Here is an 18,332-nt window from a genome sequence, read left to right on the forward strand (position 1 = left end):
CACTGCCACTGCTACTTGATGAATACTTGGATGACATTGTTATAGGATATAAAAAAGATTTTAAATTATAATAACAGTGAATGTTAAAATAACAGCATATTAGTCCCCATCATCGCAAGAAGAAAGTCCTGTGCGTGTGAGTAGCAGGGCCGAACCAGCGGGCCACCAACCAGGATGACGGTCTATCCCAGCGGCGCTGCCATCTGACTGTGGCGAAAAGAATTTAATTTCCCAGGCCAAGCTATTTTGAAATTAAGTGATTCTCGAGGAATTAAAACGTTTTTGGTGATTGCATTATTTCACAGTTTTTAATAGAAAGACTGTATACAAGTGCGCTATTTCCCATTTGCATAATTCAAAGTTGCATCAGACACTCCCGTGTAGACTATAAATAATGCACAGAAGGGACTGACTCCTCAGAATTAAAAGGAAGGCGTTTTGGAGGTTCCCCTTGTCTTTGGAATGACTCTAGGTAGTGTCATCTCTGCGGCAGCGGCTTCAGGGAGGGAGTTGGGCCACAGCAGTTCTGGGATGACAGTGGCCACGTGAGAGAAGAAAACAGCCCAAGGAGAAGGGAAGGCGCGGGTGCGTCCCCCTCACTGTGTGCACGCATGTCCTGGCCGCACAGCTGCTTCATTCCTCTAGTGCCTCCCAAGACCAGGGCAGGCTGTGTTGCCCTCTGGGCTTCCAAAGGGGAGGTGAGTTACTGGTCCAAGTCACTCACTCAACAAGAACATGGAAGCCAGGTCTGCTGACTCCAGGGAGAGCCTTGTAGACTGTGAGGACCGAATGCGTATAAAGTCCTTAGTCAACACCAGCACATGGTAGGTGCTAACACATGTTGGCTATTATTGTTCCTAAGAGAGGGTTTTCTTGAAAGAAAGGAGAAAAGACAGAGAGGAAGTCAGGAATGGCACAGAGACACTTTCAGGGGCACACAGGGGAGCAAGCACAGGGAGCAGAGCTGCCCCGGCCAGCTGCTGACTTTATTCTTTGTGTCCTCCAGGGGCACTGTGGAGAAAAGGGCAGTAAGCCTAAGTGCTGGGAGAAGAAACAAACCTTTCTGCTCATCTGTGCTTCTGAACACACCCACGTGCCTCTCTCTCTGCCTGACTTTGAATGGAACAAACCAGACTTTAACAGGAACTTTAGCTTGTTCACTCAAAATCTGTAGAGGACTTTGTGTTGATCAGTCAATGTGTTGCCCAGAACATTCCTTCGACTAGTTTTTTCAAAAAATTTTGACTACGATCCACAGTAAAACTCATTTGACATTTCATCTCAGTACATACATTCATACGATAAAAACTAAAGGTTAATGATGATCTTGCCATTCCATTCTCTTCATCTGATTTCTTCTTTTAGTTTTAGTCCACTAAGTTGACTTTACAGCCCACGAGTGGGTTCTGACCCATAGCTTAGAAACCTGCTTAGACACTATTGGGTGTGCAAGCTCAGCCCTGGCTGTGAGCCCAGCAACGCCAGGGCCAAGGTGACATGGCTGTGGGGAAACAGGAGACTCCCCATGAGAGAGAGGAAGGTGTTCGGGGCGGCTTGGAACACGGACTTCAACCTGGCTGTTCACCTTCACAGCTCCGGCAAGAACTCACGAGGATGTGCGAGCAGTGTGTTTGTCATGACAGGGACATGTGTGGAGCTGGTACATTCATTCAGTCTGATGAGACTTCTATGCAGCTGGGCTGGCAGGGGAGGGGAGAAGCAGGGAGCTGAGCAGAGAAAGGACGGCGGTCCTTACTTTCCAGTGGCTTGGGAAGGCCTGTGGTGCAGGAGCCGGTGCCATGAGATTGGGGACCTCTCCACTCTGATGTCCCCTGTGCCTCGCACTGCCCTGCCTACAGCAGGCAGGCTTAGGTGCAGAAAGGATGGAAGGAGGGTGGGGGAGGAGGCGCAGCTGCTGCAGATAGGCCGAAGCCAGTAAGCAGTGGTTTTTCCTTGCAGATGACTCAGAGGCCGGAGCTAAGCGGCCCCGGACCACCATCACAGCCAAGCAGCTGGAGACATTAAAGAATGCGTACAAGAACTCCCCCAAGCCTGCCCGGCACGTGAGGGAGCAGCTGTCCTCAGAGACAGGCCTGGACATGAGGGTCGTGCAGGTGAGATGCCAGCACTCCTGTGCCCTCCGGGGATCCCAGGCCCGGGACGGGGTGGAAGGTGTCCTGAGTGACATCAGTTCACCGGTGGTTGGGCTCAGGGCCTGACCCCAGGGCTTTTGCCAGAACTGAAGAGTTCTGAGGCCCACCTGGGGAGAGGGGGCGGGGCTCATGGCACTCCCGGACCTGCGCTCCATTCAGGCTTCAATCTGCTTCCAGCCGCCTGCCTTGGGGGTCCTGGGGGCTTTGGGTTCGTGATGGACGCCCCTGAGTGTGTCCCTTGTGCTTGTGTGGCAGGTTTGGTTTCAGAACAGAAGGGCCAAAGAGAAACGCCTGAAGAAGGATGCAGGGCGGCACCGCTGGGGGCAGTTCTATAAGAGCGTCAAGAGAAGCCGAGGCGGCAGCAAGCAGGAGAAGGAGAGCTCTGCAGAGGACTGTGGGGTTAGTGACAGTGAGCTGAGCTTCCGAGGTGAGCAGGGCTGGAGGGGCCAGGCCAAGGCCTTAGGAAAGTCCCCTGGGAATCTGTAATCCCTGGCACTCAGGAGGGATCTTTCTTGAGGCCTTGGCAACTGCCTCCCAAACGCAGGCTTTTCCTTAAGACTTGCGGTGAAGGGTGGGGGAAATGGTAGTGGCCCTTTACCGTGGGACAGGAGTAGGAAACAAGATTGCTGAGGTCTGGAAGCTGGGATGGGCCAGGCCTCGTCCTGTGGCCCCAAGGCCTCCCCTCCCCTCCTGCTGACTGGGGCCTCCCTCATCAGCCCACATAGCTATGAACAGATGACCGGGTCCCAGCCTTGTGCCCCTAGCCCTTCTCCCATCTTTCTCCCCTTTGCTGGGACACTGGCCTACACCGATGGTCCCCTAGAGCCGCCCCTTCCTCCAGTCATGGTGGTGGGGAGGACATGCTCCGCAGGCCCTTTTTCCTGGGAAATCAGTGTTGTGAGCGCATGTGAGATGGGGAACTGGCTTCACTTCCGAACTCCCTTCCCCCACCACTCACTTCATTCTGTCCCCTGCACACAAGCTTTGCAGCATGAGCTATATTCAAATTCGTGCATCAGCAAAATTGCAAATTACTGCATGTTGTGAATCCTCAGGTTGTTTGCAAAGAATCATAACTGTTCTCAGTTACTGAATTCCCAAATGTGGAAAGTCTTCTGCGGAGGGGGAAGGGAAGAGTACTCCACTGGCGATCAGAGACCTGGTTTCCAGTGCGGCTCTGTCAAATCGATTCACTTCTCTTGAGCCCCAGTATTCCCATGGGGAATACCCCATCTTTGCCCCTCTCACTGCGTTGTGGGGATCAATGAACACAACCGACTATGGACGGGCTTGGGGAAAGCCTGGCACATCTGTATACCTGGAAGGCATGATCGTTCCCACAAGGAGCCTGCGGCTCCCGCAGAGGGCCCTGGCAAAAGGCTAACTCATGGCCATTTGACAGTGGAGTGGAGCCTTCATCTTCCTGTCCCCTTTGAAGAGCATGAGCTCCCCCCACCATGTTTTTTCTAAGGGGAGTGGGGGGCAGGCCTCAGAAGGGATGGGGTGTTGAAGTCTAGTCTGGGGAGGCCTTATTTAGGGATTGGTGCATAGGAAATAGAAAAAGAAGTTTGTGGGACAGAGGATGGAACAAGTTGCCTGCCAGGACCACGATGCCCTGGGGGGACTGTAGTTCAGCCCAGAGGTCAGCTGAGCCCTAGAGGGCAGCCTCCTCTCAGAATACAGGGGCTGTGGGGCCTTGGGGACCGCTCATGGGACTAATGCTTACCTTCTAGGCTTCTTGGCAGGATTAGGAAAGTCACTTAATCTCATCTGGGCTGTCGAAGTCAACACCTAGAACATACTGGATTGTTAAGCTCATTTCTGTTGGATGCAGGTGGGTCCCTGGGCTGACCTATCATTGGTCTCTCTGGGAATAATTACCCAAAGACTAAAACTGCTCACCTCTGTTGGAGAGATGAATTCTTTCAAGTGGCAAAGATTCCATTAGATCCCTTTAATGAAATTCTTCAAGAAACAAGAAGGTTCATTTGCCTTAATCAAGTCAATTCTTTGTCCCCAGTGAAGAGTTTATTGAATACAGACAGAAACCAAGTCCTTTGATATTGAACCTATCTTCCAGATAGACCAGAGGATTTTGTACAGATGTCTAAGAGTGGTCCTCAGTTTCCCTGACCATACGGGCCTGCTTGCTTCCCAACCAACTAAACCAAGCCCTTTCTCAGCTTGAAAGCTTTCAGGGTAAATCTTGTCAGCATGTAGTTTCCATTTGTGATGTGGAGACATCTGACCCACCTAGTCTTAGGCATTCATCCTCCTCAGTGTAGCCGGAGTGTTAGTACACGAGCCACAAGGGACCAACGAGCTCACCAAACATTTAACCATCCTTCTGGGACCTGGGAATTAGGCTTTGCAGGTGTTTCTTGTTTTTCTCCTTGGCCTGGGTTGGCCTCTGGATGTCAGGCTGCCATACTGGTGTGTCTGACCCATGCTTGGCTGCAAGGCAGCTGCCGTCCTTGGGCGTCTTTCTTGGTCACATGTATTCCTAGGTTGTGAAGAGCAGGGGACCCATCAGAGTCCTGGTGGCTGACAATAAATCTCCGTTCTTTTGTCCACAGAGGATCAAATTCTCTCAGAACTTGGCCACACCAATAGGATTTATGGCAACGTGGGGGACGTTACAGGCGGACAGTTAATGAATGGGAGCTTCTCCATGGACGGGACAGGACAATCCTATCAGGACTTGAGGGATGGGAGCCCCTATGGAATCCCCCAGTCTCCATCCTCCATATCGTCCCTGCCATCCCACGCTCCTTTGCTCAATGGGCTGGATTACACGGTGGACAGTAATTTGGGCATCATTGCGCATGCAGGGCAGGGAGTAAGCCAGACGCTGAGAGCCATGGCTGGGGGACCCACCTCTGACATCTCCACAGGAAGCAGTGTAGGCTATCCCGACTTTCCAACTAGCCCAGCCTCTTGGCTCGATGAAATGGATCATCCTCCTTTTTAAACTTCTCTCCTCCCCACCCTACCTGCCATCCTGGCTTGAGAGAGTATCTTCAAGGATCAAAAGAGACTTACCTTTTAAGGACTGAAAGTACGCCAATGTGAATTTCCATTATTTTCAATGGAAGTCCTCCACTGATTCCCAGAAGGCTGTGAGACCACAGGGCGTGTTTTCCTGGGGAAGCAGTGGGAGAGCAGCCTCATCTCAGAACACAGCACAGGGGGTAATGGCCTAGAGCTCTAGGGACACTGGCTTGTTGGGTCTCTCCCCTCCTGTTCTGCTTAGGAGCTTGGCTGCTCAGTGATTTGGTAGCACAAGGTGACTGTGACAGGCCCCCTTGGGCTTTGGGAACGTTGCTCCAACTAGTGTGTCTCACGCAATGCCTCCCAAAATGCTGCTCTCATGAGAACTGAGATTCCTAAGGTAGAGGCCTCACAGCCCTTGAGTAAAATGAAAGTGATTTCTGGACCATCCATATTGAACCCTATATTTCAAAATGAAAAGATCAGTTATTAAAGGTTAGTGAACACTTTGCTGGCCACAGTTTGATATGAAAAATATGCTCCCTCCTTTTTTTTTGTTTGCTCTGAAGATATTCTTTTCTACAAACCAGAGAATATGAATTTGTTTTGGTTTTTAAATCTCATCTATATCATTGACTCTGATGGCAAGAGGTGGTTTTCATTGCAGGTGACTGAGGCTGAGCTGAGTAGCCCTGGACCACCGCTGCAGACTGCCTGATGAGTCCCCTTGGTGCAGTGTGCCTTCTTCAATTCCTTGTATCATTTATTCCACAAGACAGGCTGTGGGCCACAAAATGAGCAAAACTAAAATGTGGGGAGAACAGAATGACAATCAGTGAACATTTATAGACACATTTGGATTCCAAACCTGCAGTCTGTTCGGCCATATCGGCTGATGCCAGTCTTCCAGAGTTCCCCATCCCTCGTAGGGTGAAATATTTGGAGTCTGTTTTGAAGGAGTTGGTTTAGATGAGCTTGCAAGTCTACCCCTCTGCCCCCTTAATAATGAAAGCTTTCTCTGCTGTCCTAGCTGACTCAATTGGAGGACAGTTTTGGTCCTTTCCAGGAACCAGCAATTTTTTTTTGGCCTACCTTGTTTGGGAAGAATAATTTAGGGAGCAGCCCTAAAATTGTCTAAGGTGGTTCTTGGGCTGCATCTGTCTGGATTGCTGGCTGGACACCTGCCATGTCTTGGGCTGCAGTCCCATGGTCAGAAAGCCAGAGCTCTCTGGCCAGTGGTGGTGCAGGGACTCCCTGTTGTGCAGGTTTGCAGTAGCACATCACTAGGCCTGAGGCCAGGGCAAGGCCAACCGCCGCTTTACGAGTTGCCACTCCTGTGACAGACTGCACTGCTGTGGAAAATGCTGTCCTGAATGGTGCTGCAGCTCCCACCCACCTTGTGCACCCATCTGCCATCAGGAAGCTCTCCATGAGCAAACTGGAATTTAGCTAGCTGGAATGTATTGCCGTCCCTCTGGGAAGCTCTGGTTTTCTTCTTCTGGCCGCTCCTTCTCTTAAATGAGATCAGCAGAGTGGGAAAGGGTGAGAAGGCATTGCCTTTCTATCACATGAAGTGATGGGGCCAGAGACCCTAAGGACCCTTCCTTCTAAGAATGGTTGGTCACCTTTTGAGGACTGCAAAGATTTAGGCATGTCATAGGCAGACTAAAGGAAGAATACACAGTTCCTCTTGGGCTGCTGCATCTTTTGAAAGTCCCTTTCCAGGACTAAACTAATTTCAGTTAAGCTTCTTTAAAACAGTAAATTCCGGGATCAGCCTTTGGGCCACCTCTTCTCTGACCAATTTTATGGTGTACCCTTGTTTTTTTGATAGTGCTGCAGTGGTCATGATTTTTGCTTGAGGAGTCTGCAAACATAGACACTTCTCTTGAGGTTCCATGTTTATGGATGATGGTGTGTTAAGCCTTGCCAGTACTGTGCTATTGGGAATTCTCTAATCATGAACATTGGGGTGGGTAGGAAGACATAAATGCCATGTGAGGAAAAGGAATATGCAGTCGTCTTTTTGGAGGATGGCTGCTTAAAATACCCAGGAGAAAAGGCTCTGCAGGGCAATGAACCAGTTGAAAAGCTGCCCACCCAGATCACTGTTGCAAGTTGACTATTTGGTTTAGCAACTCATGGGATTTCAGAGGCCCTTGATGTTTTTGGTGAGTATAGTGTCGGGGAGAGCAGGCTCTTTAAAGGGGGGGGGGGCCATCCTCCTCTGTGTAGCACTGTTTAAGATCACTGTAAGTTGACCAGTTTTTGTTTCTGTAAGTTAATCTACTAATTCCCAGTTCAATAGTGGAAGTAGAGGCCTTCTTCATTTATACTAACACAATAAATCTCTTGAGGAACTCAGTGAACAGTTGACGAGGTCAATAGTTCTTTGGTGTCATTATGGCTGGGTAGCTGGAAAACCCCTTGAGAGCACTGGCCTGAAAACCAGGAGAGCTTTGTTTTCCAGAGCCACCTCCCCAGAAAGCAGCAAACATTGCTGCCTGTTTAGAAGCACAGCCACAGTAGGTCTAAGATTTTAAATGGATCTTCCTGCAGGTGGGGTTAGCATTATGGATGGGCTGGTGCCACTAATGAGCCATTGCAAGACAAGACTCTTCTGGGGTTTGGAAATGGAGAAGAGCTGGGCATTCATTACCTTTAGCTTCTCTTAGAGGCGCTCCTCTATTGCTTGGAAGCCTACTATGGGGTATAAGGTGCTACATGATAGCTGTTTCCCCCCTTGCTAAAATGACATGGATGAATTTTACAAATGAAATGAGACCTTCTACAGGCTCTTGTTATCTGCAGTGCCTGCCTGGCCGACTTTAGAGTAGGAAGCTCTTGAATCCAGGAGCAAATTAGTTAAAACCCCAAGTTCCAGTGGTAACTGGTATAAGCAAAATGGAAACTGAGGGGCTATGGAGGAATCTCTGTTTGTTGGAACGTAATGAAACCATGGAGGAAATACCAGATTTAAAGGCTAAGAAGTTGGCCCGAAGGCTAAGAAGTTGGCCGATGGGTCAGTGTTGGGAGTCAGGTTCTTGGCCCTTCAAGGACTTGCTGTGCAACCTCAGGCAAATTCCTTTCAGTCTTTGTGCTTTCTCTTTCTTGTCTCATCTGACAGTTATGAATATAATGTAAAATAAAGATCAACTATCAATCATATTGCTAACATTGTTCCTGCAAATGAATACTGTGAAACATCAGGGAAAGAGGAAAAAATTAAGACACAAGAAAAGCATTTGTCAGTGTCCTTAAACTTCTGGGGGGCCAGTATAAAACATGAAACCTAGTAAGATAATTGGGCCATTTGATCTTCATCATTAAGCTCACTTTGCAAGGAAGTGTAAGAAATCTGTAAAACAAAAGACATTTCTCTCTCTGAAGCTCAAGCTGGTGATTTCCAACTGCCTCTTTACAGGAGGGGGCTCAAGGCTTCTGATGAGCAAAGGCTGTGTGTTGTGTGACAGTCCACTCTCTGCACCTCCACTCCCACATGCCACGACTGACAACTTGGTTATAACCATGAGAATAATTACCATACCTCCCCAGCCAGCAGGGTCTGGAAGGCCTGAGGAGGCTCATTTTTAAACATTGCACTTTAAAAATTGGAAGCTGTGAGATGAAGAAAAATTCAATTAAGCGGAAATGAGTTTTGTTTTATTGCCTGCTGCGGAAGGGCTCTGGGCATGCTGAAAGCTAAATAAAAAGCACATCACTGGCTCTCTCTTTCTTGGATTGGTCAATTGGCCCTTTTTGCAGTAGTTGCTCCAACTGCTCTAAACACAGTGAGTGACTGGAGCCAAAAAGAGAGAGCTCAGCAAAGTCATCCCATCCACACTCTGCTTGGTAGGACCACACTAAAAGCACAGTTTCATGCTGCTAGCTCTGGTGAGGAGACAGCTGCAGGTTTGGGAGGTGCACCAAGCAATCCTTTGCTTAGGGAGGCAGAGCACAGGTGAACAGAGGAAGGACAGCCCCACTCTCATCTGTTGCCCACCAAGAGGCAAGAATCACACCAACAACTTTCCCACTTGAGGACTGTGTTCGGCCAAACAAGCAGGTTCAGGGCTGCGGGATTCCAGAAGTTGCTCTGAGCTTGCAATCAATCAGACCTCAAAGCCCCAGATCCCCTCAGCTCTGGATCGCTGCCCTCATCCTTCACAATGTAAATTTTGTACAGTTAAAGAGAAATTAAGTCTCGTTTCCTGGGAGGGGGAAAAAAAAAAGGACCCACCCATCCTTATTTATTGCCATGTGACTTTGGAAAAGAGAAGCTGGTGCGTTTGTTTGTATATGCCTCCTGTGTGTTGGCATGAGATGTGTATGGTAAAATTATGTAAAATAAATATGGAAATTCTTTAGATGCTGATGTGTCTTGCTTTTCATTTGGTTTGCTGGAAGTTTTTTCTCTTGACATAAATAGAACAAAAACTGAAACCAAATATACAACTCTGAATGCCAGAACTGGAACCACTCAATAAAGGATTGATTAAAGGAAGTTCCCTGGTTTTTCTAATAGTCATTACCTGGGCACAATCCTCTGCCCCTAGACTTAGGCAATGAGCAGTACAAATGTTGACCATATAACTTTTAGTTCCTGTTTGTTCAGTGGCATTTTATTTTTAATTTGAGATAGAGTCTTGCTCTGTTGCCCAGGCTGGAGTGCAGTGGTGGGATTTATAGCTCACAGCAGCCTGAAACTCCTGGGTTCAAGTGATTTTCGTGCCTCAGCCTCCAGAGTAGGTGGGATTACAGGCATGTGCCACCATGCCCGGCTAATTTTTTGTGTTTTTAGTAGAGATGGGGTTTTGCCATGTTGGCCAGGCTGGTCTCAAACTCCTGACCTCAAGTGATCCGCCCACCTGGACCTCCCAAAGTGCTGGAATTACAGGCATGAGCCACTGTGCCCAGCCTGTCCAGTACATTTTTTCTTTCTACAGAAAGTATATGCAACTGTCTATATATATAGAGGGACAGAAACACCTCATCAGAGTCATCAGGGCTCCTGGACAAACATTTTCTAGGAGAATCTCTATTTAGGTTTTTTTTCTCTTCAGGAGGCTTCATTAGTGTGCAGACCCTAAGTTTAGCTGGACTGGAAAAAGCAACAGACTTTTTCATTACATTAAAAAAAAAAAAAAAAAAGTCATAGCATTTCTTTACAGCTGGGATTCCACTGTGGAAAAACTACAGTGTGCTTCTTTTCCCCATTAATCATTAGTTTTGTTTGGCTGAAGACAGGATCCAAAGCAGCGGCATTGTCCAATATGGTAGCTACTAGCCACACGTGGCTATTTAAATTTAAATTAGTATTACATAAAACCAGAAGTTTAGTTCCTTACACTAGACACATTTTAGGTGCTCAATAGTTACTGTATTTGGACAACACTGATATAAAACAGTTCTATCATTGCAGATGGCTCTATTGGACGGTGCTGATAGAGTCTCATTAGGGAGAGTGGGCAAGGAAATCTCATTCATCACATGTTTAGCTACTAGTTATCCTGGATATACTTGGTGAAATATTCTGACTCCTTAGACAGTGGCAGTGCCAACTTCTCTGCCATCTTATTGTGTGTGTGGCATTTCCCCCTCCCCCTTTGTTTTTTCTCCTTTCCTGGACAGAGAAAACTTGAAAACAAAACAAAAAGCATTACATAGAACAATTTACTTAGGTACAAAGCAGGAGGTTGGGCTCCAGACCTCTGAGTTCTCTAATGCTGCCACCGGGTTGTTGGGACTTAACCTAAGTCCTAGAATTGCTTTGCACCCTAAAGTCTACCCACTTAAACCGGAAAGTTAGTACCTCCCAGGCAGAATGCCCAGTGAGATTCCTGGAGGGATTAAAGGTCTTTTAGTGGAGACCCAAAGCTCTGCTATCAAGGAGAGTCATGATCCTTTGCCAAAATCATCTCCCATGGTAAGTGCTTTATTAGACTGAGAAAGGCAAGAGATCTTACTGGGTTATATACCAAGAAAGGGTGGAGAGGATGAGAAGTTCAAATGGGAGTGAAGATACTGGTAGGGGAATACAGAAGGTGCTGTACATAAGGTCTTTTTTTCTTCACTAGCCCAGTCTCTTGGGTGGTGGTTAGGGAAATTCACAACGTGGCTAGGAAAGGCTCTGTTGCTACTAAACTTGGTTACTCATTCCTGAGGCACTGGTAATGGGCATGAGAATTTTGGCTAGTTTATGCAGTATATACCATGTTTTTGGGTAGCCTAACTTGTCTTCCATTCTCAGCCCCTCATCACCAGCCTATGTTGCATCTTTGTTTTCAACATACTATCAACTGTTTTGAGTACAGCAGGTTTATTGGACCGCTTCCACTTTATCCTCTAGTGTACACAGCTTCCACCACAGTGCTAACCTAGTAATAACTTTTTGGGATTATAAAATGTGTGCAGCTCACAAAGGAGAGAAGATCTGGTCCCCCCCACAAAAACCCCCTTATTTTGGTTGGGTCACTGGAGACCGGCTCCTGAGCAGTCTGATTTTCTTTCTGACAGTGGTTTTCCAAAAAGACAGCTGCTTAAAGAATAAAGGAAAGATATCACTAGCCAGAAAGAAGCAAGCAAGACTCACTCAGGAGAATAAATGGAAGCTCTGCAGTCAGTGTTCCATTGCTTTACTGTCCTTTCCCTTTGGGCCCAGGATTCTACTCAACTAAAATCACAAAAGGAAAAAAAGAAATGAAAGGCAAATTAGTGTGTTGCACATTTTAACCGATGGCTAAACTGGAAGTAACATCTTGAGAGGTGATCCTCAATGTATCTGTATTTATTTCCTTAGACTTGATATGTGAGACACAGTTTAAAAATTGTCCTTTACAGTCTGAAAGCGTGTTCTTTGCCACACTTGCTTAGAAGAATGGTATTTCATTTTTATCATTCAGAATTCCTGGTGCCTTTCTTCATAAAGTCCCTTTGCCTGGCTGTGCAGGGAGCACTCATCAAGCTCAGTATGGATGATTATTTGGCTCATGACTGCCACAGGGAAGTAAATAGTTCAGTCACTACTGTGGAGAAGTACTGAGTTAGAAGGGAGAAAAAAAAAAATATCGATGTTTATAAAATGGGGCCAAATCATTAGGAAAAGGGAAATTTTATTATCATCCTTCTAAAAGGAGTAATAAAAATAAACCATCCAAAACTATTAAATAAAGTTCTTTTAAATGGTCAGCTCCTGCCCGGGGAGAGTATATCACATCCTTTCAGAGAAAGCAGGCATGGGCTTTTGCATGTAACATCTGTCTCTTTCCATCTTTTAATTCATTTTCATCTGTCATTTTTGCCATTGTGATTTCAGGATTTTCCTTTAGAACCCTTTCTTTTTGGTGATTTTTCCGTTGGCCGTCTCCAAAAACACAAAAATTGAATTTAGGTATTACACACAAACTGGTATGTTATTCTGTAACTAAATTGGGCAAGTTACAGGGTGTCCCTGAACTGGTCAGAGCTCACAAGGCTCAGAGAGGCTGAGCTGCCTCTAGAATTGTAGGAGAGGCTTTTTAAAAAAATTTAATGATTTATCTTTCTATTGCTTGCCAACCCTGGACCAGGATCTCCTGCTGGTTGGGAGGGGTTGGGGATTTGGGAAAGGCTGGGAATTGCTTTCTGAAACATAAAATATAGACCCAAAAAAAGTGGTCTTGGCACACACTTGGAGTTGGAAACAAGCAGTTAAAAAAAAGCGAGACCATTAAAATGGTAAACAGATTTCAACAGATGGCTTCTGCACAGCAATGGAGAGCCCAGGCAAGGACTTTGGGGTTAAATCTCATATTTTAGTCACCTGGGACTAGTTTATTATTTCAGAAAAACAAACATCCATAAAGTTGACAGCTCCCTCCCCTACTCTGAAGTGGAGTCCTTCAAGGGTGCCTCCTCACTGGGCAGCTGCCTGCAGATAGTGACCCAGGGAATTGAAAGTCACTTTTTTGACACCTGTCAACTGCAGGGCTTAAAGCTGGAGAAATACAATAACCAAGAAACTATATTACTGGTGGGCCAGAACTTCTATACTCAGTATATGTGTGCTGGCTTTAAAAAAAATCATTTTAACATTTAATGCTCCTCAATTAAAGTGATTCCCTGGAGTGGATGCCAAGCTTCATTTAGAATGCGCATTAACCACTTTCTGTATCGGTAGTTAAAGGCACTGAGGGATTTAAACAGCAATCCACAAGTCTGTTCAGTCAAGGTTTGGTGGAATAAAGCAGATTATAAACAATAATATGTGTCTTTCTATTTTTTTTTGGAAGGGTTCCAAACTCACAAACAGAGCTAAAGTGCTATAAACATATCCAGGACTAAGCTTTGGGCTCCACAAATGTACTCCATGAAAGCCATGGGCACAGGGAGTGCCACTTTTTATCTTGCATGTGTGCATGAGCACGTACTTTAAAAGAGCCTTTTATTACACAAAGTGTCCATCAACTGAACTTACCTTCTAAATATTAAAATGGAAACCGGGATTGCTACACAAGTGAGAGGAAAAATAAATCCTGCCTGTAGTGCTGATGATGAATTTGTGGCTGCTGCTTAGCACAGTCCATTGGAAGTCACCTGTCGACTCCTTAATGCCCTCACAGTCCCACATGTTCAGCCACTGCATCCAGCAGCATTAGGTTCAAATGCTGACTTTCCCATCTCTGAGAGAAACCCACCCTGATTGCCTAGAGTTCCACCATGAGACAAGTGCATGCTGTCGGGCAGCTCCTCCCCTGGTTTTCTCACCTGGTTTTTAACTTCGGTGTTCTATCGTTTAGGAATAAAATCAGCAAAAGATTCTGTCATGCATAGAAACCGGTCTGTAACTTGTGAACACTCTGACCTGGTTTTTAGGACCAGGAATACAAAGGAGGGAACAGTGTCCCCAGAAGTGATTCCAGTACATACATCCCATAAGACAGTGAAAAATGTGAAATAATTAAGAGTGAAAAATGTGAAATAATTACACTTGTTTTGTAATTGTGCTAAGAAAAAGTGATACAACAAAACACACGAAAGAAAATCTTGAAGAATTCAAGTATAAAAGAAAAATATAGGTCAAGTATCCCTAATCTCAAAATCGAAATCATAAATGCTCTAACCCAAAACTTTTTCAGCACTTACATATCAAAGGAAATTCTCATTGAAGCATTTTGGATTTTGGTCTTTTGGATTAGGGATGTTCAACTGGTATGTATATAACGCAAACATTTCAAAATTAAAAAATAAAAACACCAAAAAAAAAAACCCCAGAAATCAAGCATTTTGGATAAGGAATAGTCTCCCTGAACTAAGAAATAAGCCGTGAATTCCCAATAACTATACGTGATTCATGCGAAGTGATCCATATGAAAATCATGACAGGAATATTTCAAGGACAAGTGAATAAAGATTAGGTTAAATAGCTTTACCTGTTCAGTCCTCTAGAGTAATGCCAATTAACGCATATTTGAAAACTGACCATACTTGGTGCATAATAAACACTGGCTGACAAGCATAAGAAGGAAGCATATTTCTTCTTGAGTCTGATAATCACTATACTTTAACCCAACATCTCTCTGGTGAAGAAACTGTGAATGATTACTGAAGTAATTAAAGATACTCAAGGTAAAGTTCCAATAATAATAACAACTTTTCAAATCACATGATTATGAAAGATGGTATTAAGGTCTTTTTTCTTTTTTTTAAGAGACGGAGTCTTACTCTGTTATCCAGGCTGGAGTGCAGTGGTGCGATCTTGGCTCATTGTGACCTCCGCCTCCCGAGTTCAAGTGATTCTCCTGCCTTAGCTTCCCAAGTAGCTGGGACTATAGGCATGCGCCACCACGCCCAGCTAGTTTTTGTATTTTCTGGTACAGATGGGGTTTCACTGTATGTTGGTCAGGCTGGTCTCAGGCTCCCAACCTCAGGTGATCCACCTGCCTCAGCCTCACAAAGTGCTGGAATTATAGGCATGAGCCACCGAGCATGGCCAACATTAAGGTCTTTATGGTATAAAATGAAAGCTCAATGTGTATATACAAAATCCACCAAGAGGCCTGTTAATGCACCTTTGAATATGGCTGCTTTTGTTTTTGCTTTTGCTTATCCTGATAACATAGTTCTGAGAAACTTTTGGACTTGATAGGAAAGGCTTAGTTGGATAATCACCCTGATTTTGAATAAATAAGATCATGTGCTCAAGCGTGGTGGCTCTTGCCTGTAATCCCAGCACTTTGGGAGGTCGAGCCAGGCAGATCATCTAAGACCAGGAGTTCTAGATCAGTCTGGGCAATATAGGGAGACTGTCTCTACAAAAGAAAAAAAGAAATTAGTTGAGCCTCGTGGTATGCACCTGTAGTCCCAGCTACTTGGGAGGCTGCGGTGGGAGGAATGCTTGAGCCAGGGAAGTCAAGGCTGCAGTGAGTTCTAATGGTGCCACTGCACTCCAGCCTGCATGACAAGAGCGAGACCCTGACTCAAAAATACGAAAAAACCCCAAAAAACGGTGTAACTGCTGTTATTTCATTGAAGCTAAGATATAACTAATTGTAAGAAACATAAGTTTATGTATCACTAAGAAAAAAATGCTGGCAATTGAACTACGATATGCCATTGTTTATAAAAGCCATCCAATTTTGGATATGTTTAAATGTGAACTGCACTCCAGCCAGGGCGACAGAGTGAGACCTTGTCTCAAAAAAAAAAAAGTGAAAATAGGTGCATCTCAGAACTGATCAAATATAATATTGTAACTATGATGAAAACATTTGACTCAAATCACCTTAGGAACTGGGATTTGAAATTCACTCATAAATATTTAAACTCAATATTTTCATTACTAAATTGTAGCTGATGTGTTACATACTTATTCTATGATAAATATTTATTTATGAAGGGGAATTTTTAAGGGCTTGAAGTTTGATAAAAGCTTTCATGTTCAACTGAAGCATATATTTGTCTGGACGCTAAACTCTTCTACAACCCAAGCTCAGCTCTGCTACAGTCACACACATTATTCATTAATCTCAGAGATGCTGTAGTGTACATGGAATAATAACCCATAGCCAAGTAGTTAAACCTGGCAGGAAGCTAAGAAATACCTATTTAATAGAAAGGTTCACTGGATTATAGCAACCTTTTAGCTGGAAAATGCTGAAACATTAAGAAAAGATATACTAGATACAATTCCAGATGTTATACTTTGGTTGTTATCCTTCTACCTGACAAGAATAAGAGGTAATATGTGGCCAGTTGGCTGACTTCTTGCATCTTTATTAGAAACATAGTTGTAACAGGTTTAAAAGATTTAGTTAGTTTCTGATTGGTAATTCACTACTTTCTATGAGACTTTTCAAGATATCTCATATAGTATCTTGAGAAATCATATAATTAATTCTAAATATACATAATACCGAGAAAAGGGAATGCCATGGGCCTAGAACAGTGTTTTAAGGCACAGAGAGATGATCTATAGATTATTATATGATAGCAAGGTTTCTGAAAATTCAGATACTCATGAATAAAGAACAGAGATTTTGGAAATTGGCTTCAGAATGTATTTGAAAATGTTAAGTTGATGGCTGTTTTTAGTGACAGTTTTGAATATAAATTTGAAACCTTTAAAATAAAATAAAAGATAAGTTATTCTATGCTTAAAAACAAATCTATACAGTTTCAGATGTGCAAAACAGGTAATAAAAAACTTGTCTAAGAAATACCAAGTTTGAATTGCAAAAGAGAGATGAAAAAAGCAGTTCCTTAATAGCTTCTTGCTCAAATACCCTGTAAATTAAAAATGAATAAATGGTTTTTGATTTGCTAATGTCTTAAAAATGCACAAAGTAATAGCAATTAAAAACTGCATGCATCATCCTGGTGACTTCACTATAACTAATATATGTTTCTTTCTTTTTTTTTTTTGAGACGGATTCTACATTTGTCGCCCCACTTCAACGTAACGAGCGGCCGGATCTCAGCTCACTGCAAGCTCCGCCTTTCGGGTTCACGCCATTCTCCTGCCTCAGCCTCCCGAGTAGCTGGGACTACAGGCGCCCGCCACCTCGCCCGGCTAGTTTTTTGTATTTTTTAGTAGAGACGGGGTTTCACCGGGTTAGCCAGGATGGTCTTGATCTCCTGACCTCGTGATCCGCCCGTCTCGGCCTCCCAAAGTGCTGGGATTACAGGCTTGAGCCACCACGCCCGGCCTATATGTTTCTTAAAACACATTCAATTAGTGTGGAATGTGAAAGGTGTAAGCTAAACAGCAGGTTGCAGTGTAGCTAGGATTGTGATGAAAGAACAGACAATGAAGAGAATGCTCTACTAGAATTACAGCATTTCAGAATGTACTAATAATATGCATATCACTTCCACAGATTAATTAAATTATTTCAAAAATGAATCATCTTGGTGAATGATTTTGGTTTATATCTCAGAAAATAAGTTAAAATAGAAAAATCACAAAATAAACAGCACTAATATGCCTCATTTCTGTTATAGAGGGGCTTGTTCCAAAGAACAGGTTAGCTCACAGTAATGAAAATCTTCTTCACCATTGAGAACTATACTAAGCAAGTTTATTACTCATCATTTTAATAGTAATACCTGTTAGAAAAATTATCTTTTAAGTGGTTATCTTTGCATCTCAATTCATTTTTTATTTCATTTCTCTTACTATGACAACTATTTACTTTCCTCATATAATAGTAAAAGTCAGTGATTTCCCCAGATGGAGCTTTTGGAGCTTACAGGGGAAAATGTTGGGAGCCAGTTTCAAGAGTGGCATACCTGGATGGGCACAGTGGCTCACACCTATAATCTCAGCACTTTAAGAGCCTGAAAACTGCTTGCAGCCAGGAGTTTGAGACCACCCTGAGCAACACAGGGAGACCCTATCTGTACAAAAGATACAAAAACGAGTGGGGTATGGTGGCACGCACCTGTAGTCCCAGCTATCTCAGCTACACAGGAGGCTGAGGTGGGAGGATCCCTTGAGCCCGCGAGGTTGAGGCTGTAGTGAACCATGATCACACCACTGCACTTCAGCATGGGTGACAGAGCGAGACCCTGTCTCAAAAAAAAAAAAAAAAAAAAAAAAAAAAAAAAGTGGTATACTGGTCTATCCTTTAAATTAAAATGATAGCATACTTGTCTACGTTTTTAATGAAAAACAAAAGCTCTTCTGGTATCCAGAAGTAACTTCCCAAT

At 44.4% G+C, this 18,332-nt stretch overlaps 1 protein-coding gene and 1 long non-coding RNA gene across 2 annotated transcripts in view; one reads left to right on the top strand and one right to left on the bottom strand.

Annotated features, from left to right (window-relative positions):
* LHX4 (LIM homeobox 4) overlaps positions 1-5,594 on the top strand; it is a 45,239-nt gene extending 39,645 nt beyond the window's left edge. The window contains exons 4-6 of the mRNA XM_023194267.3: positions 1,960-2,114; positions 2,409-2,580; positions 4,730-5,594. Of these exons, the coding sequence (XP_023050035.1) occupies positions 1,960-2,114; positions 2,409-2,580; positions 4,730-5,124 (722 nt within the window). The 3' untranslated portion in view covers positions 5,125-5,594. The remainder of the gene's footprint in view (positions 1-1,959; positions 2,115-2,408; positions 2,581-4,729) is intronic.
* LOC111527789 lies at positions 290-9,864 on the bottom strand. The gene is made up of 2 exons (XR_002726764.3): positions 5,196-9,864; positions 290-4,656 (listed from the first exon to the last, which is right to left on the bottom strand). It is a non-coding gene; the product is annotated as an uncharacterized LOC111527789 (long non-coding RNA).
* Between the last annotated feature and the right edge of the window lie 8,468 nt (positions 9,865-18,332).

Source organism: Piliocolobus tephrosceles, chromosome 1 (genome assembly GCF_002776525.5).
Source record: "Piliocolobus tephrosceles isolate RC106 chromosome 1, ASM277652v3, whole genome shotgun sequence".
In the NCBI taxonomy this organism is placed as follows: Eukaryota; Metazoa; Chordata; class Mammalia; order Primates; family Cercopithecidae; genus Piliocolobus; species Piliocolobus tephrosceles.